Genomic DNA, 25,805 nt, shown 5'->3' with positions numbered 1-25,805 from the left:
CTAAAATCTAAGACATAAAGGAAAAGTAGTATACAGGTTGTAGGGGGTAGACAACTAAAAGAGTTTGGAAACAGATAGAATAATTTTATGTTCCTCTCGAGATGAGGAGGAAGACAATAGAATATCACTTTATTTATTGCATACATCTCTATTCGATTGAATAACATAACATTAGACAAGGGGAGGTAAGTAATAGATCAAAATGAGTTGTTGCAAACTAATATAAGTTAGGATTTTGGTGGAGTATTTGAAGTCATTTTGAACTTTTTAGACTTCTAAATTGTTTGTCTAAATCATAGGTGGCAAGAGTTTGAACTCTTTTAAACTCTTTATGTTCTTCGATTTTGATTCTATAATATAAGTGTGACAAAACTAGCTAAAGGGGTGAATATGGATTATCTATTTTTAGATGCTTGAAACTCCTAAGAATTGTTTCACTTGTGAAAACCTTTTGACCTTGGCGGTGAATGAAACTATAACAAATGAGTACCACCCCTAATTTTCACATCACAAAGTAACTTAACATGTTTTGGATAATTTTGGTCAAAAAGATTGCTTATGGGAAGGAAAACCAAAACCAAATATAAAGGGATTTTTTCTTTTTTTAGATATTATGATGTCTTTATTAAAAATATATATTGTCACTTGCATAAACACCCAAACCATGCAACATAGCAACTTAAAGTAGTCATGACAACTTGATAGCCATTGAGTCCTTTTTTTTATAAGTCTTGTTCAGTATGTAACCATACATACTGATACACTCACAATTAGAAATTCATCCTGATAACTAAGACAAGTCATACCATTAATAAAAAATATCTATTAAAATTAAAATACTAAAGCCTAACATCACAAAGAGAGCCAATGTTAGATGGTGACAATAGAGGCATGCGTGTAGGCCCACGATTGTGATTGACAACCACTAATGGAATGAAAAAATAGGTAGGGTACCATTATAAAGAGTTATCTAATCTAAAAGAAGAATTGCTTATAGAGGATTAAGAAGGGAATTCATGCTCAAAAAATTGAACATGCCTAGAGTGGAAATTTTTATTCATGAAAAAGTAATAGTATTTATAAGCGCTTTGAGAGCTAAAGTACATGTGAAACTAAGGTTTGGTTAATCTCAGTTTTGATGATAACAAAATAAGGTTTGAAACTAATGAGTATATTTTAAGTGAGATTAGGCAAAAAGATTTTCAAAGTGGCAATAACAAAAACAAAATCAAGTCAAAGAGAAATCAATAAGAAGAAGAAGAACTCAAAGAGAAATATTTTTCAAGACCTAAGCTTCATAGGATCTCTTTGTAAAGTTGTTGGTGCACTAGGTTTTTTATGCATTACATTCTTTATTTATGCACCAAAATCATTCAAGGGTTATTTTGTTTTAAATCTTTAAAATCGGATGATTTCGTGTTTTCAACTACAACCTTGTGTCAAATGCTTTCCAATTTTGTTTAAAAGGTTTTAAGTTGAAAAGGATGGTTATTGAGCCAAAAACAGTTCAACTGATTGAATTGGATAAGAAATCGATTGAGCTATTTAGCTCAATCGATCGAAGGGTCAAAAAACCTTATCTCTCTTCTAGAATGGTTGTTCAACTGGTCGAGGTTGAGTCTCAACCGATCTAGGGGTGGTCAAGGTCCAACGGTCACTTGCCAAGTATTAAATATTAACGGCTAGTCAACCGATCGACCCCTAACTCGACCGGTCGAACCCTCAACGACTAGTTTAACTTTTTTCCTCTATAAAAAGTTTCAATCTTCATTGTTTCAATAGTTTAACCTTCCTAAACCTTTATTAAATATATTTGAGCATTGGGGTAGTATTTTTTTAGTGCACCATTGTTCTAAAACTTGCATATCATTAATACACCTTTCTATCATAGTTTTTATTGTATCATTTGAGCCTAAAGTTTTGTACTATGATTTTTTAAAATTATTTGTAAATCTTTGAGATGAAGAATCTAAGTGTGAGGAATCACTTAGGGATTCTCAAGTGTAGGGAATCACTTAACAGGTTATTCAAGAGTGAGGTATCTCTTGAAGTTTGTAAAAGATGCTTAGTGTCAAATGTCCAAGAGGGTGAATTGGAACCATAATCCAATTGTATTGCTTGAAGGCTTAGCTTGGAAACCTTGAATTAGTGGAACCTTAAGCTTGGGATTTAAGCTAGAGGAGAGGGGAGTGGATGTCGGTCGGGTTGCGCCGAACCACTACTATTTTACTTGTGTTTGCATTATCTCTTCCCTACTATTTTACTTTATATGCAATTATTTTTATATTGTTTTATTATATATTTGCATATAATTATCTCTTGCATTCATATAATTTAAATTTTCAAAAAAAGACCATCACCCTATTCACCCCCTCTCTGGGGTGATCACTTTAGGTTGAATTAGCCTATTTTTTCTAACAATTGGTATCAGAACTAGACTTCTTGTTTAAGACTTAACCGTCTAAGAGGTAATGGCTAATCCATCAAGCTTATCTCACATTGAAAGTTTTTCAACCACCCGACCTCCATTCTTTACGGGAATCGATTATTCCTATTGGAAAACAAAAATATCTTGGTTTTTAAAATCTATTAATCTTGATCTATGAGATGTCATTAAAGTTGGCCCCACATTCCTTTAAAATTAGAAAATGGAGTGATGGTTCCAAAACCTAAGCAAGAATGAGATGAGCTTGATAAAAAGAAAGTTCAATTAAATGCCAAAGTCGTTTATATCTTACATTGTATTATTGATAGAAATGAATTTAATTGTGTTTGGTAGTGTAAGTTGGCTAAAGAAATTTGGAGACTGTTAAAATTCACTTATGAGGGAACCAACCAAGTTAAAAAGTCTAGAATCAACATCCTTGTGCATGGTTATGAATTATTTTCTATGAAGGATTTTGAATCTACTGTGGAGATGTTTTCTAGGTTCATGGTGATTGTGAATGAACTTGAAGCCTTGGGAAAGACTTACACCGAAGTAGAGAAAGTCATGAATATCTTAAGGTCTCTACCAAAGAAATGGGAAGCAAAAGCGACGGCCATTCAAAAAGCAAAGGATCTCACCAAGCTCCCACTTGAAGAACTCATTGGGTCACTCATGACTCATGAGATAAATTTGAATAATCATAAAAAAAAAAAAATTGAAGTAAATAAGAAAAGTATAGTTTTTAAGGCTTCAACAAATGATGATGAAGAGGAAGAGAGTGAAAGTGAAAGTGATAAAGACTCCATAGAAGAAGAATGCACAAATGAGGATGTCAACATGTGTTTCATGGCTTTGGAGGAACACGAAGACTAGGTAAATTTCAACTCTAACTATAGTGAGTTTCAATATATAATTCAAGAATTATATTTTGATCTTGAAAAACTTAGGTTCAAAAATGTCTGTCTCAAGAAAAAGTTTTCTTGTCTTAAAGATGAGTTCAATGAGCTTAAGGAAAATTTGAAAATATTGAGAAGGCAAAAATCTCTTTTGAAAAGGAAAATGAGGAGTTGAAAAAGAAAAATGAATGCTTAGTATCCTCTCTACAAACATTCTCAAATGGTCAGAAGATTTTTGATAAAATAAAAAATAAAAAAAAGGCTAGGCTACAAGCCTTTCAAAAATAAAAAAATATTTTAAGAATTAATTTGTAAAGGAAGCCTCTAGTTTTTTCACTTTCAAGTATTTGCAATCTTTGTGGAAGATGTCACATTAATGATATTTTTCCCTTAAGAAAATCCCCTCATGTTCTTCAAAACTTTAAATTATTTTGGATTTTAAAGAGAAGAAAGATTAACCCTCTAATACCTAAAAAGATATGGGTACCAAAGGTTACTTAATTTGTTTTGTAGAAATCCATGCACGAAGAAGAAGGATATACTTACCTTGGAAAGAATGCATTGATAATATTGGTAATGGTATCCCTTCTAAAGCTTAATTTGCAATATCATTTTATCATTTTGCTAACACTTGGTATGATTTTTGTTAATAATATAACTTTTGGTTTCACAATGATAAAATTGATATAATTTTAAACCAAGGTTAGGATTAAAAAGAAGATTTTTTTTTATATATCTACGTAAAATTGAATGATCATATGCTTGTATGCTCTAATAGTGTTGTTCAATGCATGCTATATATCTTTTTAAATGCATATGTTCTCTCATATATCTTTCCAAATCATGCTTTAAATTAGGAATGCTCTAAGGTTGAGCAATTTTTTATTTGGAAAATGTTCTTAAATGAAAAAGGGGGAGATTCATTTTCATGAGAAATTATATTATATTTATTGTTTATTTTTAACTTTGGCTATTATGTGATTCCCCTTATATACTTTATTGAAGCTTTTTGTTGATGACAAAAATGGGGAGAAGTAATGGTAGGTTGCTAACTTGGGAAGAAATATTAATATTTGATTTTAGCAATCCTATCCATAGTGATGCAATGTGTTTAATTTGTCATATTTGTATGCATCATGTTCAATAATAATATCTTACCAATTACTAAATTGCTCTTTATGTTATTTATGTTTGATTATATCATTTTGAGCACCCTTAATATACTCCTTGAAATTTCTAAACTTGAATTTTCTTCTAAATTCAAAGGAGCATATATTAAGGGGGAGCTTTTTAGCAACCTTCGTTTTGTTATCATAAAAAATGGGGAGACTATGAAACCAAGGTTTGGTTAATCTCAGTTTTGATGATAACAAAATAAGGTTTGAAACTAATGATTATATTTCAAGTGTGATTAGGCAAGAAGATTTTCAAAGTGGCAATCACAAAGACAAAATCAAGCCAAAAAGAAATCAATAAGAAGAAAAAGACCTCAAAGAGAAGTGTTTTTCAAGACCTAAGCTTCATAGGATCTCTTTGTAAGGTTGTTGGTGTACTAAGTTTTTTATGCATTACATTCTTTATTTATACACCAAATTTATCCAATAGTTATTTTGTTTTAAATCTTTTAAAATCGGATGATTTCATGTTTTCAATTAAAACCTTGTATCAAATGATTTCCAATTTTGTTTAAAAGGTTTTAAGTTGAAAAGGATGGTTATTGAGCCAAAAACAGCTCAATCGATTGAACCAAATGAGGAATCGATCGACCTATTTAGCTCAATCGGTCAAAGGGTGTAAAAACCTTATCTCTCTTCTAGAATGATTGTTCAACCAGTCTAAGTCCAATCAAGGGGCGGTCAAGGTTCGATAGTTACTTGCCAAACATTAAATACTAACGGCTAGTCAACCGGCCAACCCCTAGCTTGACCGGTTGAACGCCCAATGACTAGTTTGACTTTTTTTCCTCTATAAAAAAGCTATAATCTTCATTGGTTCAAGAGTTTAATCTTCCTAAACCTTTATTGAATATATTTAAGCCTTGTGAGAGTATTTTTTTAGTGCACCATTGTTCTAAAACTTGCATGCATATCATTAGTGCACCTTTCAATCCTAGTTTTTCTTATATCATTTGAGTCTAAAGTTTTGTACTAAGATTTTGTGAATTATTTATAAATCTTTAAGAGGAAGGATCTAAGTGTGAGGTATCACTTAGGGATTCTCAAGTGTGGGGTATCATTTGAGGAGTTATTCAAGGGTGAGGTGTCTTTTGAGGTTTATAAAAGGTGTTTGGAGCCAAAAGTCCAAGAAGGTGGATTTGAACCATAATTCAATTATATTACTTGAAGGTTTGATTTAGAAGACTTAAATTAATGGAACCTCAAGCTTGGGATTGAAGTTAGAGGAGAGTGGATGTAGGTCGGGTTGCATCGAACCATTATAAAAATCTTGTATTTGCATTCTCTCTTTCCTACTTTTTTACTTTGTATACATTTGTTTATATATATATATATATATATATATATATATATATATATATATATATATATATATATATATATTTTATATTTACATATAATTATCTCTTGCATTCATATAATTTAAATTTTCAATATATATAAGATTTAGGAGATCTCAACTTTGAAGAGAGGAAACACCAAACAGTAAACGATGACTTTTATTACATCAATAAGAATCACAAAAGAAATTTTGTGGAAGTTTGGAGGAGATTAGAATGTGACCACTATGGAAAAGGTGATTGAAAATAGAGGTTTTCAAAGGTGATGGAGTAACAAGATTGCTGCCTTTGACATAATATAGCCACAACTTCCTTGAACTCTCTACCCAATCTTTGAAGACATTGAATAACAATATCATTTTCATCTTGTGGCACTACAATAAGAGCAAGTTCATCACAAATACCTTTGAATGTATGGAGATTTTCAGAAATAGGTTTTGTGCCCCAGGTTATCAAGGGAAATACGTCTTTCAAATACATGATTTTGAGGCAAGAGCAATTGGCAAACCTTCTTGCAAGATAGTCCCAAGCATCATGAGCAGTTGTTGTCTATCACACAATTCTTATGCCTGGCTTTTGAGATTTTCTTAGACATGATTATTAAATTATATATAAGGTTTAATGTTTTGTACTTTTTTTATTTTGTATTTCAATTTCTATTTGTTCTAAAATAATCAAATAAAAAGTTCATTTGTTAAAAGAATTGACTATAAATGAAACAAATAATCAAATAATTGACAAAAAGACAACTAAGATTGAATCAACAATGTTGCAAGACCAGATCCGAGAGGCAAGAAATGCCAGGAAGTTTCCTCCATGTAAGATGCTAAAGAGACAAAGAAAGGTCCCTTCATTAACCTCCACAAATATTTCTTTTATCATTGGTGGGTTCCATTGCGGTCAAAGCCTCAAATTTCATGGAGACAACACTTGCAGTTATAGTTGGCCTCCCACTCTTATGCTTGTCTTTGATTGCATTTTGAAGGTCGGTGCCTCCTTCCCAAACCAAACCCACCAAAAAAAAATATATATCCATTCAGTTCCGAATCCTTATCTTTTACCAATAAAATTATATATAGATGATACGTCTGAGTCCAACAATCTTTTCCTCTATAAAGTTTGAGTTTTTCCATCTCTTTTTTATTTTCTCCCTATGAGTGGGGTATGTTTTGTAAAGCATTATGTACATATTTTTGTCATGCATGGTCACGGGAGGATGTAAGTTTATGTTTAGAGTGAACAAGCCAAAATCTAGAAATTCAGAAAGTGAATGAACCACGTGAAAGAAAGGATGTGGAAGTTTCTCACTCTCAGTTTCCTGGAAACTGACAATGTTGGGAAAATGATTAGTCATCCACTTCATTATCTCCAAGCTTTGTTCAAAAGGGAAAATCAAAATCTACTCCTCTTGGAAAGGAAAATCCTATGCTACCAACCAAAATAAGAAAACAAATTATAAATTTAAATTTCTTTACGTATATGTAAAATAGAAATGTAAAAAAGGAAGAGACAAATAATTTGTTTTTAATCATTCTAAACCAAATATCAAAAATTCATTTTTTTAGACTGTGTTTTTTTTTTTTTTTTTGCTAAAAATAATTTGCTTTTAAATTTTACGTTATTTATTTTTCTATTTTTTATGACTTATTATAAATTTTTTGTTGAATGAAAAATGTCAAAATATTTGACTTTTTTGTTTAAATGAAAAAAGTAATATATTTTTTTTAATATTTAATATAAATAAAATACTATAAAAAAACAACGTAATACTTTACACTATTAAGTATTATTTAGAATTAAGTTAAAAAACAAACATCAGATGAAGTGTTTGGTAAAACTTAATACTTATCACTTAATGAATTAAGTTAATTTAAGTTAAATTATATTTAAATTATTTATCTAAAACTTATTATTCAATTCTTATTTTAAATATTAAAGTTATTTGATAAAATTAACTTAAAATTTATTTTAAATCATCAAATTAACATATTTATTCTCATAAATTATAATTAGAATAAAGTATGTTGAGTAACAATAAAGCTCGTAGAGTAGCCAAAAGAGATTATAAATGTAATTGAGGCAAATAAAGATAAAAATGTAAAATGGAGATATGAACTTAAGAATAACTTAATTGTTTTTATTCATTATTTAGTCGTTTTTTATTTTAAGTCATATTGTTAAATTATTTTACCAAACATATTTAATCTACTTAATAACTTAAATTAAGTTATTAAGTTACTTTAAGTTATTAAATTGACTCACAAAACACCCACCTAGTATTTTACTGAAACCAAACACAAGATAATGGTTCAACAATTTTTCACTTAAAAAAATTAAAAATGCTTAAAACAAATCTAAAAACATTGATTAGATTAATATTGAATTGAAAAAATAACCCATTTAGCATTTTCAAGCACTTTCTAAAAATAAAGCAAGAAATTTGAGGATAATGGGTTCCATCTAACTTAAAAGTGACACAAAAATATAAGAGATGCAGCGCCAACCATGCTGGGCTCTTAGTTGCTTGAGTTACATGAACCAATCACAATTAGGGCACAAAAATTTTTGACTTGGTCAATTGTTAGAGGAAAAAGTAATTGAATTGTCATAGTTGACTTATATTTGGATCAAAAGCCAATCCAAATTTTGACAAATGAACTGAATGAACTAAACTTAGTTAATTTCAATTTAGTTTCAATTTGAACTAATTTGTTTGATTTTGATTATATTTTCATTTACCCCTTTAAAGATATTAGGTTAGATATAAAACCAAAATCCCTAGCAAAAAGATGACATATCGACTTGGTGTTAGGTTTGTTGACTAAACTTTATGCAGAAATAATTATGTTGGAAAATCAATTTTGAATGCATAAAATATAATAGATATAAATATTAAATTAATGACAAAAATAATAATCATATTCTTACATTGATTTATGATACCAACAACACTTCTTAAGTAAGTTAGAGTCACCTTTTGAATTGTTTTGGTCAAGGTCTTCAACTCACTACTCTCATATAATGGATGAGTCACTTGTGTAATGCATGTTGTTGTAAATAAAACAATAAAAAATAAAAAAACATAAGAATAAGAATGTGACTTGGGACCTTAACATTATATAGAAGATTTATATCTCTTAAGGCCTATTTGACAACTGTTTTCGAGAACAGTTTTTTGCTTTTTAGAACAAAAAACAAGAAAACGTATTTAACGACTAGAAACTATTTTTTATTTTCTGTTTTTAAGAACATAAAATAAAATATTTTTAAAAAATATATTTTAGTTGTTTTATGTTGTTTTCTTTTATTTTCTAAAGGTTATTTTAAAAAATAATTATCGAACATGTAGAATGATTAAAAATAAAGTATTAGATATAAAAATTATTTTTAAAACATGTTAAAAAAAATATTTAAAATATTTAAGGCTCTCAAACAGACTTTTGTTCTACAAAATATTATAGAATAGTTTTCAAAAACTATTTTTCAGAACTGTTTTCAAAAATAATTACCAAACAAGGCCTTAGTCTTCCCATTAAAGACTGCATAAGAGTTATACTTATTATTTATAACCATTATATACAAATTAAATTCCATAATGATAGAGTTACAAAAGTTGTAACACCATATTTATATAAATGTAATTTTTTAAATCCCTATTTATAATTTTAATCTTTTATACATAAAACTCTTAATGTCCAATCAATTAATTCACCTAGCTATCAATTGATACTCTTAAATAATGTTTATATAAAAATAATTATATATGGCAGCATAGAGGAGAAAAGCTAAAAGGTTCCTAAAATATTATTTTTGGGATATGGTTGGTGCATGCATATCCAATAGCCTCCATTTGACTAGGATTTGGGTAGAATAAATGTTGTACACGGTATAAATTATATTGTTCTAAATAATTTCATATAATATGCTCTTATTTAATTATAACTTGATGTCTTGATGAGCATCACCATCATTTTTTATATTATTAGAAAGCATTGTTTTTGCATTTTTTTTTTTCCAATAATGCCATGGGCTTCCAAGAAAGAAAAAAAAGCAGCAAACAAACAAAAAAGAAAAGTAAGCCTTTGGTAACTTTTTTAAAAACAATAATAATAATGATAATAATAATAATAACTTTCTATTCTCCATAACAAAAAAATGTTAAATAATCAGAAAACAAAAAAACAATTTTTTATTTTTAAAATCAAAAACAATTTTTTGAGCATATCTTTGGTTGTTTTCAATTATTTTTGCTTGTTTTTAGGATTGTTTTTTAAAACAACTTTCAAAAAACATGAAAAATAACCAAAATAATATTGTCTAAAAACACCTTATTTTCTATTTTTAATAATAGAAAATAGAAAATAGTTTTTTAATTATCAAATATATTTTTATATTTTTTTGAAAAAAAAAACTATTTTAAAGAACAGTTGTCAAACGACGCCTAAGTTTTTATTATTTTCTTAAAATTATTTAATCAGCAATGAATTCATATAATTTCTTTTATAAAGTCAAGAGTATTGTTCTACAAAGAAGTTATACACATAAATTTCAATTATTTTAATGGATTGTGTTTAATAGTGAGAAAGTAAACTCCAAGGTAAAGTAAATGATGCCTTTAAGTTATTTTTAATTTTATTAAACCTTTTGAAATTAATATCGAATCTCCAAAATTATATCTTGAGTTGGCTTGTCTTTATTTTATTGAACTTTAAATGTCCTATCTTTTTAATTGGTAAGATCTTTTAACTAAAACTATCATTTTTATATTCACAAAAAAAAAAAAAAAAAAAAAAGAAAAATCAAACAAACATGATATTCACGTGGACAAAAAAGGCCATATTAGCTCAAAATTCAAAATAAAAAGCTTATTGGACAATGACGATTACAATCCTTAGCAAGTAGATCAAATGGCCTGTCCATGGGCTAAATTTGGCTCACACATTTGTTAATTGGGCCAGGCTGTATAAGTGGGCCTGATTGAAGGCCCAATCATAGTAGCAACCACATAAGACCAATCTGAAAAATTTTAAACAGTACTAAAAGAGAAGAGAGTGTTTGATAAATCAACTTAATAACTTCATGTGACTTAACGACTTCTTAATGACTTACCGATTTAATTTATATTCATCTCAAATCTTTTTTGTAAACATAGTTTTAAATTTAAGTAAAAATAAGTTAATTGAAGTCATGCATATTAAAAGTCAACCACCGTACATTTCTATACCATAGAAGAACAAAAATTATGATTTCACAACCAAAAACACACCCTCATCTTTAACTTCCAAGCTCCAAGAACACAGCCCTGGCTTGGAAAGCCAGCTAAAATCTATGAAAATGAACAACTCATGCAATCCATATAGTGCAAAATAGTAGAAGACTTTGATTCATCACAAAGAGCAAAAGCAACAGAAAGGGAGGTTGCACTAGATCATGTTAACAAAGAAGGAAGCTCTATCAATCTTGTCAACTGCATCTTGTTGAATTCCTTCACCAGACACGTTCAAACACCGAGATAGTAATCCTGGCCATAGTTGAATTTAACAAACAAGATTGACCGAAAAGCAAAACCAACAGCCAAAAAATCTCTGCTCTCAGTAAATGGAGGCTCAAGGGAACTACTGCTTCATCACCATATATACTTGCCTTTGGTTTCAGCTTTAGTAAAAGGAATCCTTTGCCCACTGCTCTGCAAGTTCCATCACCATCTGCTTCATATCATACTATAAAGAACCGACATGGTGTTCCCTTGTGCAGCTTTGTAGGTGGCCCCTTCATTGAAACATGCTACATGGCAAAAAAGTAGTCGATAGATGAGATAGCGATATAGCATCTAAATTATAAGAATGGAAGTATGCAGATGGACTTGTCACCAAGAAATCATATCAACACCCTCTAGTCAAGGGTTGGGTGCTTAAACCACATACATAAAGCCCCTACTCTCTAGAAGAGTGAAGGCTCAATCCTCCCAACTTAAAAGTGTCATTATCCAAGTTCTCAACTCCATCCCATAGAATATAGATGGAGAGCAGAGGAGCACATAGAATAGACATTTGCAAAGCCTAAAAGCCAATAGTTGAGCCAGTTCTTGATGTACATCCTACGGTAAACACTTTGAAGGGGAGTTTGTCTGTTGAGTAAATCTTCAACTTAGCAAAAGACTATGTAAAAGAATCCAATGAGAATTGAAATGCTTCTCTGTATAACAAATGAAGGCACATTGCATGAAAAATGCTATTCCATGGAAGTTTGCATTCTAGGGGATGAAAATTTTGGCCTAAGGATGTAAACATTAAAAAGAAACTCTAGTACACTAATTATCTTTACTGTCTAATTGTTGGATCACTACATATTCCAGGAGGGAACAGAGAACCATAGAATTTAATAGGATCTCACCAATATTTAGGTAGATTAATTGCTCATCTTGTAGCAACTAAGTTTAGCAATTCCACAAAAAGTTCATACTTTTGTTTCTCAGCCACAGCTGAGGGAGAAGAATCCTTGCAAACATGCAAACGCTAAGGTATTAGAGCAATGTTCAGCCCACTTTGTGAAAAACATAATTAGCATATGGAAGCTTAAGCATGGCCCCTTTTTTACAGGAAGAAATAGAAAAGATACTAGAAAACACCTAAAGCAGGGGGACATCATCCTAATAATACACAGAAGTTTACTAGCAGTACACAAAAGAGGCAGAAAAGGAAAGAAGCAATACAAAGGGCCTTAGGCCTCCCCTTCCCTACAGATTCCCTCAAGCAAACAAACAAATACTCAAGAAAGATACTTTTCAGTTTCAACTCCAATAGTTCCATGCCTCAAAACCAACTAAAATAAGCTCAAAGGGACAGTTCTTCACACTTTCCTGCTTTTTGTTATGGAACAGTCGGCCAGCTAACTCTATTCTTTACTGAGTAAGGGTGGACCATGCAAACCCAAAAGATGGAAAACAAAGGGCCATAAGGTATGAGAAACTGAGCAATGGGTAAGAAGGTGGTAAATCATCCCCTCACTTTGGTTAAACCTGCTGCACCATTTGAAGAAGATACTTTCCCCCTCTCATCAGCCAGTGGATAAATAGGGATTCTCACCCATACTGCTGCTGAAACAACAACAATAAAAACACCCTTAAAAGGAGCACCAGAAGTTAATACCACCAATATGAGGAAAGAGATGTGCCCTGTAGAATGTGCCTTGCAATAACATTTAACACAGAACCAACCCCTCTTAAATAGATGTCTTACCAACTTATCCTCCCTTTCACCTCCATTGCAAAATGCTTTCCAAGAAGAACTTCATCATTTGTAACTGCAATCTCCCAAGCCACTAGCCTAACTTGTTAAAAGTAGTAAGACTTCTAATCCCAACACCACCCTCATCCTTCAAAGAGCAAATGACCACCAATTAACCAAAAGGGATTTAAATTTGTTCCTTCCCAACCCAACCCCAAAAAGTCTCTCTAGAGCTTACCAAGCCTGTTCTGAATTACCCTTGGCATTACAAAGGTGGGCATCAAGTAGATGAATAAGTTCAATATGCTGCATCCTTAATTAACTTTTAATTAAGTAGCCCTACTGGATGTACATACTATGTGTAAATTAACTTTTAATTCAAGACAACTCCAAAGAACCAAAGGACACAACTAAGAAACAAAACTTGTTCTTTGTCCACCTTGCAGTTTGTGTAACAGCTGCAAACATCAAGTGCTGAAGGGAAAGGTGACATTCATAGCCATACCCAAGGTGAGAAACTCAACAACACTCCAGTGAAGTCCTTATCTTAGGAGATTCTGGAACAAACTAATTGGTGTGTCATTAACCAAAATAGAGAATCAAACAAGAGACATATCCAACTAATCCATTTATTTTTTACCAAAACCAGTCATTTCACACTCTATTCAATTAATGCATTTCTGCCCAAAACCCATCATTTCACGTAGCAAAACCAAATAGTCCCAATTAACATTACCACTGATTTTCTTGGTATCTTATTCTCATCTCTCATTAGCTATCAACACAATGTAACTTTCCAATTACCATCTCATTAGCTAGCAACACAATGTCCAGTATTTGTCTACCCTTGAGCAAACCTTCCTAGGAAGAGGAAATGATCTCATGAAGCACTTCTTGACTGCACAAGGACAGTACCTTAACAATGAACTTACAAAAGACTAATAACCAAGCTTGTGAGCTTGAACTTCTTCACTCCATCAATAGTGGCTTTCTTAAGAACAAGGACAATGAAAGTTGTATCAGTGCTTGTTGATGAACCCACTGCCATAGCATCGACCAAGTATTTTCATTAAGATCTTCTCTCTATCTTAGGCAATATCTGTCAAATGCTAGACAAAAACCATTAAGACTGGGATGTCCCCCACTCATCTGGAGGAGCAGCCTCCCAAATTTCCTCAGAAGAAGAAGGGGCACCCTAACCACATAGACCTCTGAAGAGGAGATCACTCTAAACCCTCAATCCAACAGCTCTCTCCCTTCCTGCTGTTGTAGTGACAGCTGAAGAAACCTAAAATCTTCTAAGAATATTTTCCCGGTCAACAAACCAGATACATCTGTGGCTTGAATGGATTTAATAAACTTCCTCCTTTAACCATTAGCCAACCTCTGGAAAAGCTTGTAAACTACATTCCCCTTGGTCAATTTCATGATGGATATTTGTCTCCAACACACCTCTCCTCTTGACAAGATCTCTTCAAATTCTGCTTTCCCAGAAACATTAAGGGCCTTAAAGAAGGGGACAAAAAAAAACAGAAAGAAAAAGAAACACCCATTAGGTTTCTGAATAGAGCAGGCCTTAGGTTTCTGAATAGAGGACACATTTTTCCAGGGATTGGAATTAAATATTTATCGGAACAAAAAACAAACAGTTACGCTTTGCATACCCAGCAAGTAAGCTTTGCAATGCTTCCAGGCCATTCCCTGCAATGCATATATTTGCCAAATAAAATTGCCATCCGACTCATTGAATAGTGAATACACCTTTTATGAGTGGATTTCTAAGTTTCTGTCACAGATTGAAAATGGAAGTCTAAGAAATCACTCATAAGAAAATGCGGGCCAATGGCAGGAGATCAGACAGCAATTAATCACAGCCTCTTGGTAAGCCAAAAGTTGGATCCTGCCAAAAGAATAAAAGTTCCTGTCAAATTTTTGCATCTGAGTTATGCTTTTGTTAAGCAATAACGGATCAAATAAAATACAAATTTGGTCATTGAAGCAAGTTTTATGTAGTTATTTATTTATTTATTGGTGTTAGGAGCAAATATTTCATTACATAAGCAGGTCTTTTCACATCAACAACCTAAAAATAGAATAAATGTATGGCCCATCAATGTCAGACAAAAGAAGCAAAAATATATTACTTCATCTCACATCCACAGTTAACATTTTCTCCCAATTAATTAAGGAGATCTTTGGCATCCATGGAGCCACAAATCATTCCATTTAATTTTTTTAAGATTTCAAACCAAAATTCCATCCTCCATAATGGACTCATCATAAAAATGAAAACACAAAAACTATGATAGTGATGTATTGAAACAAATTCTTTATCCCCTGATATTTGAACCTATGCATAAAATGAAATACACTCATTTCAAAAGCAATGAAAAGACAGAGAGAAGTCATCTAAAATGGTACATCAATGGAAATATTTCATTCAGATGAAGCAAACACACTCTAAGCAGATGAGTTTGAAGCCTACAGATGTAGGATTCTTATCCAGATCGATCATTAACATGTCGGATAACTAATGCCACAAAACATGTAAAGACATGTTGACACTAGTTATAACAAATATGATTGCTGGTTATTTACTTCAAATAATGTGCAAAGCGCCCTGTTTTTTGCCCTTTTTGTTATGTGGCCTATAATATCCAGCCTGTCAGATTTCTGATAGATTGATGCTCAAGGCCACAAGTTGTCTGGTTTTTGTTTGAAGACAACTTTCCAGAGAATTCATAAGCATTTACCAATATAGTTATGACCTTGTATCAATATTTCAGAGACTCTTCCTTTCTTCACACCACCTGTCCACATCAAAGTGTGAACTCCGTGTCTCTGCAGTTGATCATAGAACTGGACATTTGAAAGAATGGAAAGCATTACTTTATAACTGGACTAGGAAAGAAACAAAATAAACCAACACATGCAGGAAATTAACATACTTCGTGTATCAAATTCTTGATAAAATTGTATGTTATGACTTATCCTGTTGCCATGATATGTTTTAGATGCCAGTAAACGAAATTAAAATATAACACACCTTTTTCTGAAAGATTAATTGTATAAAGTAACTTCACCTACTGCCCAGCTCAAAGTTTTGAGTATGCCCTTTATCTCTTTAATCCTCAAGTGAGTAAAATCCCCTATTGTAAACTTTTCTACACTTCCATTCACTTCAATCAGACTATGGCCAGGCTCCTTCTTCAAACCACTACCCTTCAACCTCTTCCTTGCCTCTGCAACACTGTCCCACATCCCATCTGAAGCATACAAGTTTGATAATAATACATAAGGAGAAGTAGTCACAGGCTGAAGTTTTAGAAGCCATTTAGCCAAACGCTCCCCAATTACAACATCTCCATGCAGACGGCTAGCAGAAAGCAAGCTCACTAGAACAACTGGATCATTCCAGAAAGGGAATTTCCTCATGTACTCTTCTGCCTCATTTAATCTCCCAGCCCGTCCCAGCATATCAATAAGACAAGAGAAATGCTCTATGTCAGGGGCAATTCCGTAAGTTTCTTCCATAGAATTGAAGTATAATTGCCCCTTATCTACTAGCCCTGCATGATTGCAAGCTGTTAGAAGTCCAATAAATGTAACTGAATCTGGCCTTATCCCACTTGCATTCATCTGCTCAAAAAGTTCTACAGCTCTCTCCCCAAGCCCATGATTTCCAAATCCAGCAATTATGGTGTTCCATGAGACAAGATTGTGATGGACCATTTTGCTGAATATATCATATGCATAGCCAATACAACCACATTTAGCATACATGTTCACAAGTGCATTGCCAACTCCCAGATCCTGATACAGCCTCGTTCTCATTAGATGAGCATGTATCTGCTTACCATGGCTCATTGAAGCAAGCCCTGCACAGGCAGCAAGGGCACTGGTAAAAGTGAAGTCATCAGGCCTTACATTAGTTTCTTCTGTCATGTGCTTGAAAACTCTCAAGCCCTTTGCATGATCATCACAATGAGAACAAGCAGCAATAAGGGTGTTCCATGAAATCACATCTTTCTCTTCAATCAATCTAAAGGCCTTCTCTGCTTCTTGTATTAGATTTAACTCTGAATACATTGTTATTATCACATTGCCAATAAAAGGGGTGGAGTCAAGATTAAGTTTGACTGTCTGGCAATGCAATTCTGCTCCTCTCTTCAAATTCTCTGTAGTGGTGCAAATCCCCAAAACTCCCATGAAAGCAAAACGGTCTGGAATGAGACCTTGTTGGCGCATAAGTTTGAAAAATTCAAGCCCTCTTTCCAGTTGCTGGTTTTCCACAAATCCAGTAATTAGTGCATTGTAGGAGACACAATTTGGTTCAGGAGTATTAGTGAAGACTGATAAGGCATCACTACATTGATTACATTTCATATACATAGAGATAAGCGAGTTGGAGACAAAAGAGATGGATTCATAGCCAAACTTCAATGATCGAGAATGAATCTTTTGCCCTAGAGTCACAGCTGAGAGGCTGGCACAGGCACTAATAACACTTGCAAAGACATATTCATTTGGAACAAGGAACATTTGGGAATACAGGTCAATTGCCATCTGAGGCTCCCCAGCCTGGTCATAGCCAGAGATCATAGCTGACCAAGAGACAAGGTTTTTTTCAAACATTTCATCAAACACTTGACGAGCAAAGGTAGTGTGTCCACACTTGGCATACATGTTGAGAACATGGTTGGACATAAAAACATCTGATTGTGTGCCTGTCTTCAAAACGGCAGCATGAAGGGAAAGACCACAACGAAGTGCCTTGGTTTTGGAGCAGTGATGCAAAAGTGAACTGAGAGTTTCCGTAATCATTAAAGAGAAAATTATCTACCAGATTTTGAAACCATTAACCCTACATCAATAGCATAGAATTTAAGAGACAAATATCTCATTAACAAGGGAAGAGCAAGAAGATAACAGAATTATATAGAATTTGAATCTGTAACATGATTAAAGGATTATCTTGAAAAAATGAGTAAAACTAAAACAATTGGAAATGACAATCCACAATTGGATAGTATAGACAATCCACAATTGGATAGTATATGCAATTGCATGTAAATTGCATATTCAAGTCATTAATGTTACAAGAATTAAGAATAGCAAAAATGTAAGCATATTTCCTACACTATCCCTCAGCCACCAATAAATCTATCTCACTAGTCGTTCAAATTAATACAAGACAATAAGCTGAGAATACCAAACAGACTAGAGACAGGCTGTGTCATTAAAAACACCATAATACTTTAAACATTGCAGTAAAGACATTTGGAACTGAATCATGTATAAAATTACGTTGACAATGTCACATCCATAGCATAAAATTTTCTTTAAGGTTTTCCAGATCCTGCAGTAGCTTTGTGCCCTGTTTTAAACACAAACAGGATGACTGAGTAAACTTGGATAAAAGTTAGGTGTTTGTTGAATGTTTTTAAGTTATAACACACACAATCTACCCATATACATGTAACTAAATCTTATATGTTGTTAATAAAGTATCAAGCATGCCAACCTTTTTATCTTTGCCAAAATCAAATTATAACTAAGCTAAGTGTCACACCGTGCACAAATGACACCCCACATGTATTTAGAGAAGGCCAAAATGTTTTAGAGATAATAAGAAGCTGCTAAGGGAAGTAAACGCAAGACTGCATAGAACCCTTTTTGGAGCTAGATAAAGAGGTTGACATATCTAGAAGCTTCCAGAAGAGTGATGAGTCCACAGGTCTATGAATTTATCCTGAGTTGGGTGAAAATCTCTTGAACATGGCTGAATTTTCTAGGATAGTGTGGGAACCATGATTATCCAGAGTCCTCCAGGATTGTGGATTTATCCAGAGAACATTGTAGAACAATTTGAAATAGTGTGGGAACTATCTAGAATACTTCAGAATACTTCAAATATTGTAGATATTGTGCATATTGTTTTTTTTTTTAAAATAAAAAACAAAAGATATATTGATTATGATAAAACGTACAAGAGAAGGATGAGAGGTCTTCCCCTCAAAATATAAAACTTGATCAACGTAAGACTAAACACCTCCCCTATACAAGGAGAACTATACACATAGACAAACACCTCTCAACATTATCCATCCCCCTTCGAATTACAAACCGAAAGCCAACTAAGTTTGTTTTTGATAGGCAAAAGAGAAATATAGATTAAAGAGCCAAAAAAAGGGTACATCCAGTACACCTAAGGTATACATGTGCACTCCAAAGAAAAAACAAGAAATCCCTCCCCTTAAAGGCATCCTAACCAATCAATAAAATCAATCATAGAGAAGGACTCTTACCCTAGGCCCCCTTTGGACCAATCTAAAAAGTTACACAAAAAAAGAGAACTTTAGCTCTCCATCTGAAAGCTCAACATTTTCAAAAGCCCCTCTCTTGCTCTCTTCCCAAATAATCCAAAACAAAGAAAGAGGAGCAACATTCCATGCTTTCTTTCTCCTCTTTCCAACACAGTGGTTATGCCAACTAAGAATTGTTGCTTGGGCCAAGGATTAAAATTTCGGATTTTTTCGGCGAAATGTCGCCGATATATTGTATATCGGTGGTGTCCGACACGATATTGGGCACCGATTATAGATCGGTGGAAATTTCAGCAAAATATCAGTAATATCGGGAAATATTGGCGATATATCGGTTTGGGGGCAAAAAATGGACGAAAAAATCAAGCGTGGAACAATGCGCAAAACAGTGGAGGAAGTTTGTCAAAATATCAGAGATATATCGCCAATATATCAGGAAAATATTGGAGATTTTTTTGAAAGCTTTTTTTTAAAAAATATTTATCCTTTTTTTTTTTTTTATTATTCATTTTTAATTTTTTATATTTTAAATCTATATTATCATTTTATTTTTAACTACTTTTTATATTTATCTTCATTCTTTTTTCTTTATCCATTTAATTTTATTTAATTTTAAATGTTTTTTTTTTAAATATTTAAAGTATAATTTTACTCAAAAATTGCTACAATATAAAAAAAATTAATGAAGTCCTAATATTCTATAAATTAAAATTAATTTGATAAGATAAATTATTAATAATTTTAATTATTTAAATAAATTAATGTTAATAGAAAAATTGTCACTTGTAATAAATTTTTAGAAATCAAATCTCAAATAAAATATTTTATATAAATCAATTTAATTTTTTATTTAAAATGTAATAAAATATGTTTTAATAAAAGTATTCTAATTTTTAAAATAAATTAATATAAATATATTAAAGGAATTTATGCTAATTTTTTTATAAAAAAATTGATAAATATTATCTTTAATCGTACTTATATTAATTACACTAACAAAATAACTTTAATATATATATATATATATATATATATATATTCTTACTCATTTTATCATTTTTTTTTTTTTTTAGTTTTTTCAAGCATTCTTGTGAATTTTGAATAATTTTCACCTCATCGATATTTTTGTCAAAATATCCATCGATATTTCTCTAATATTTTCAATATATCTGTAAAATCCAAGTACCGATATATCCATATTTACCGATATTTTAAACCTTGGTTTGGACTAAGGTATGCAACACCCAAACCACACCAAACAAGGACAAGACCAACTGCCATAACAAACTTGCCTTAGAACAATGAAGAAGGATGTGATCGCAAGATTCCTCTTCACCTTTGCATAGAAAACATTTGTTCACCGGTGTGCCTCGGAACCCTCCAAGTCAATGACTGATACCGCAATTTTGAAACATGTCTAAAAGAGATGGTATAAGAGGCCCACAAGGAAGAAAACAAGTGAATTATGATATTGTGCACATTGTAGATAGTGTAGAGGGTTCTGAACTCCAGAAACCCTTTCATTCTAAAAGATATTTTGGGTGCCCATAAGGGAGACTTTGGCCAAAGCACTAAGATTTATAAGTAATGAGCCTTTCAAATCAAAGACTTTCAAGGATTCTCTCTTTCACACTCTAGTGTTTAACTTCCTTGTTGCCTAATTGCACATACGCATTGATGAAAACTGACTTGGCAACATCAAGCAAGTCTAAGCTACATCAAGCAAGCCTATATCAAGCAAGTCAAAGTTATGCCCATTATGTGCCCGTGCAGGAACCATTCAAAATAGAACAATGAGATCAACTCAATCCACCAAGGATGGTCACTCCTTCATGCATTGTACCACCTATCATGATTAGACCTTAGTTGGTGCCTCTTCTAGCAATTTTAAAGGAGGAGAAGGTGAAAATCCTTATACACACCTTAAGGAAGTTGAGGAGATCTGTTTTCCTGGAGGATATCTGTGCTAAATTTCAGGATGCCAATGTTCACATCAGCTTGATGCAGATGAAACTATTTCCATTAACATCTAAAGATTGAGCAAAGACCTGGTTCAACACCTAAACCAAGAAGTATCATGCAGGACAGGCATACAAGCACCATTCCTTCATAAATTCTTCATTGCTCATAGAACTAGTACTCTCTTTTGAGACATCCCAAATTTTGGAAAAAGAGAGGGAAATTTTAAGTTTCAATTAATGGAGCTTTAAGATTTGAGGGACATATTCAACCAAATACAAAAACTATATTTTGCAAACCAAGTCCCGTACTAGTTAAGAAGTATTTCTTTCTGTTAAATATGCTACACCTATCATCAGGTGAGTAACATCTTGGAATGATTCTATATATATCTTATTAGTGGTCATTGATCAATGGTCAAGATGTTATTGTCAAGTTAACCTCTTGAAGATTCTAGCTACTAAGAAACCTATCTAATTAATTGGTGGAAGGCAATAGCAACAACATTTTTCCAGCAGATTAAAGAAAAAGCATGGATATGATAGAGTTACTCAATTTGTATTCTAAGGCAGATTCCCGATGCACATTCCCGGACAACTAAAGACCACAATTTTTGTGTGGAGCTGTTGAAAACTACCTAGCACTTCTTTGTTTATCAAATTATTCGTGTCACTTTATGATTCAAAATTCTACAAGGAATGAAAAAAGAATAGTTATTGTGGAAATGCAAGAACTTACCTTTGAGAGTTTGCTGTCAAATTCAGTCCTTCATGAATAAATACTCTCAGTCACAGCTCAAGGCCATTCTCAAAATATAAGGAAATTCAGCATCATCCAAATTTACCATCTTCCTCAAACACCACATTTTCCAACTCTTCTTTTCCTGTTCCTCACATCCATTGTATAATACCCTCATAGCTCCCATACACCAAGTTAGCATCTGAATGGCACATAATCAAATAAAGAAGAAACGCTTAGAATTCTTTCAATATACAGCAAATTCTGTTATTTTCTGCAATTTTCTCGGATACAATTCATGATTCAGAGTTGTGAACTGAGTTTATTGAAATCATAATTTTGAGTAATTTCTTCACGAATTGAAATGCATACCTTAGAAAGTCTGAAAACAACTACAGAAATTGACAGAGGATCTTCATGTCGTTACAATTACCAAATCATTGCAATTGTCATTAGAAAAAAATAAATAATAATTAAATGTGTGATAGCAGAGACAGAGAGGAGTCTCTGAAGCGATGAGATTAACACAAGAAGTTTCTCATCTCACACAGAGCGCAGCAGAAAACCCTAAGACAGGGGTCGCTAAACCCTAGCCCGGCCATTTCCAATTCAGCATCGCCCACCCGCCCGGTTCAACTTCTTGGGTAGTGTTAATTAATTATTAAATTATGGCTTATATTGTTTATTTATTTTTATATTTAATTTGATATTTTTAAGCAACCTTTTAATTTTGTTAGTGGAATGATGGCGCATAACTTCAACATTTTTTGAGAAAAATTATGTTGTGGATAAAAAATGAAAAATAGAAACTTATTAGTTTTGTTTGAAAATAGTTTTCGAAAACAATTCTAAAACACACTTTTTTAGAATTGTTCTCTAATTTTTGTAAAACAAAAGTTAATTTGGAAACCTAAAATGTTTTTAACTTGTTTTTAATATTTTGAAATATGTTTTAAAAATAATTTTTATTTTTAATCATTTTACATGTTTGTATAATTATTTTTTTAAACAATTCTTAGAAAACAAGGGAAAACAACATAAAACAATTAAAAATATATTTTTTGAAAATATCCTATTTTTAACAATATAAAATAAAAAAACAGTTTTGAGTTATCAAACATATTTTCTGTATTTTTTTGTTTTAAATAACATAAAATTGTTTTAAAAAACAATTTCCAAACAACCCCTTATTTATTTAAAATTAAAATCATCTTTATGTACTAAAATTTAAGTTGTTATTGGCTAATAGAATTGTAAATGGCGAAAAATTTTATGATTTTTTAATTCTTTTTTGAAAAAAAAAACTGAATGAAATTTTGGTAAATCCATGATTCAAAAATTTGTCAAAGTGTCATAACCTATTGGCAATGTTTTCAAAACTGAATGATTGTGGAACCAAATATATAATGGTTCAACCATCATTGGACCATGATGCTAGCATGAAATTATAAATATATAATTTATATGTTATTAAATTTAAAAAATTATAAAAGTTAAATTTAATATATAAAGTGATAAATTTTATTGAGATTTTTGCTATATTTCCTTTATTTATTTATAGGTAGGAATGGCAATGAGTTTTTTCAGGCCCTACTAGGACGGATTTGAGATAAAGATAAATGCGTTTGGAAAGTTTTAAAAAGTTTGGGATGTGTTTGAGGTGAGTTCAAGTATGACTTTATTTTGACTTCCTCCGAATATATATAATTTTAAATAAAAAATTATTTTAGTTAATTTTTTTTAAAATTTTTCAACTTTTTAAATATAAATAAAATATTGCTTTTTATAAAAATAAATTATAAATATTTATAATATTTTTTATATGTAAATTATATTTATTTTTAATAAAATTTAAAAAATAAAAAAATTAACAAATGTTGAAAAAATAAAAACAGGGTGGGATGGGTATGAAAATTTCCTACATTCATCCAACCCTTCCTCGCCCCACCTTGTTTAAAAAAAAAATTGGCGGGAATGAAAATAGATATAAATAAACCGGATGGTATTGGGATAAGGTGATCCATCCCGAACCCAGCCTGTTACCATCCCTATTTATACAATATAGAATGTCTTGTACTCACTTATTAAAATCAACAACATAATATTCTTCATAATTTTAATGTATGTCATTCTTAAATGAAATAAGTAATAATAATAATAATAATAAAATTTTTAAGAAGTTTTACGGATACCATTACACTTTGAAGCAATTGTCCACTATTACCATCATTCATCTCTAAGAATAAAATCTAAAAATGCCAAATGTGCAAATGGATCACCAAAGTTCTCTAAATCAACTTCTTCTAGAGCCTCCTCTTCATCATTCTCAATATCTACAAAAATATTCAATATATATATATATATATATGATCCATTTCATCTTTTTTGATAAAATAATTAGTATAATTTTACAACTTTACATGTCATACCTACGAAATTATTTGATCTAGTATGAGAATACCTAAAGGAGGTGAATATTTGTTTTCTCTCATTAGCCTAAAAGTTGAATAATTTTAATTCAATTAAACTCTTTGATAAATTAAAAAAGATCAAACCAATCCAATACATAAGACAAGAGATTTTTTTTTTTACATGAAAAACCTCCACACAACATGTGGAGATAAAAAACCATAGGATAAAAGACCTCAAATCTAAATCTACTATAGGGGAATCTACTATAGATTTACCTAATAGACACTACCCTTAGACTTACTTTCCATTACCTACATTGCATTTCATATCCACAATGTAACATCTCGTGTGCTCCTAGTAAATCTCAACTCAACATTTGAGAGGATACAAATCCTTCACAACCCGACAAAAATATGGGAATCTTCTTTGAAAGCTTTGGAACAAGAAGGCAAATTCCTCATATCTATATTATGTATTAAGAACCCCCTCCCCTTATTACTTGTACAATACCATCGTTATCATGATGGCTTCCTTTCCTTTCTATTCACCACTATGGTTATTGTATGGAGTGTTGGAAAAAGGGGATGAATGAAATTAAGTAAATCCATTGAATTAAGTAAATTCATTCATTTTTCCAGAATTCTAAGAGTCTCAAGAAGCCAAATTCATTTTGGCTTTCTGAACCTGTCTGTGTTCTTCCCTCCTTGAAGTCTATAAATAATGGTAGACTTTCTTTCAAAAAAAAAAAAAAAACAAAAGAAAACTTTGGAGTATTGTCAGAGTGTTGAAGAGTTCCTTCCTTCCGTGTCCGTGATAGAGTTGAACAATTTCCAGTTCGCCGGAGTGGCTGTAGAGTGTTGTTGCTGCCATTCGAAGATCGTTTTATCCTGGGAGACAGACGCCTTGCGATTCTCAAAGCACCTGTGGAGAAGGTGAATCTGTTTTAAGGAGATTGTGTTTTCCACAAGACTCGGTCTAATCTTCTTCCTTAATTCTCTGTTTTTTTTTTTTTCCAGTCTTCTTTTATTTTCTTATGAACTAACCAGTGTGTGCAGTGTGGTTGTCTAACATTCTTAAAACAGAATTTTTCAAAGGAAAACTAGTGGTTGGTGAAAAGGAAACAAGTTATCAGGAAGAAGAAGAAGAAAAAAAAAAAACAAATCTGGAAAAAAAAAAATTCAAATTTGTGTTTTTTTTTTAGAAGAAAAAAAAAAAAAAACAACCATTTGTTACAAAAAGAAGTTTCGAACTCTTAACCTGAGCCCTTTTTCTCATGCTCAACTCAGTAAGACACCATTGGACTGT

The 25,805-nt window shown here is 31.7% G+C and overlaps 1 protein-coding gene across 9 annotated transcripts; it reads right to left on the bottom strand.

Moving 5' to 3' along the window:
- Positions 1–11,033: 11,033 nt before the first annotated feature.
- Positions 11,034–22,737, bottom strand: LOC100246893 (pentatricopeptide repeat-containing protein At2g13600). Of its 9 annotated transcripts, none has more exons than XM_019223183.2 (6): positions 22,461–22,725; positions 22,089–22,290; positions 16,112–17,929; positions 15,819–15,924; positions 14,719–14,965; positions 11,034–14,571 (listed from the first exon to the last, which is right to left on the bottom strand). In XM_019223183.2, exon 3 carries the CDS (start codon positions 17,887–17,889, stop codon positions 16,126–16,128), a length of 1,764 nt encoding a protein of 587 aa, XP_019078728.1. In that variant the 5' UTR covers positions 17,890–17,929; positions 22,089–22,290; positions 22,461–22,725; the 3' UTR covers positions 11,034–14,571; positions 14,719–14,965; positions 15,819–15,924; positions 16,112–16,125. The 9 variants fall into 9 exon arrangements, with proteins under 9 accessions (XP_019078728.1, XP_019078726.1, XP_019078729.1 ...); XM_019223181.2 differs by having other exon boundaries at positions 15,834–15,924; XM_019223184.2 differs by having other exon boundaries at positions 15,834–15,924; positions 16,149–17,929.
- Positions 22,738–25,805: the final 3,068 nt, after the last annotated feature.

The sequence above is a fragment of the Vitis vinifera genome, chromosome 11 (genome assembly GCF_030704535.1).
Source record: "Vitis vinifera cultivar Pinot Noir 40024 chromosome 11, ASM3070453v1".
NCBI lineage: Eukaryota > Viridiplantae > Streptophyta > Magnoliopsida > Vitales > Vitaceae > Vitis > Vitis vinifera.
The sequence above is the reverse complement of the archived record's forward strand: the minus strand, read 5'-3'. Positions and strand labels throughout refer to the sequence as shown.

Excerpts from the sequence above, each read along its gene's own strand:
- LOC100246893 (XM_010658452.2), bottom strand. The coding sequence starts at position 17,889 with ATGATTACGGAAACTCTCAGTTCACTTTTGCATCACTGCTCCAAAACC. Across the intron at positions 14,966-16,148 it reads AACTTTGAGCTGGGCAGTAG|GATCCAACTTTTGGCTTACC; the intron begins GTGAAGTTACTT and ends TTCTTTTGGCAG.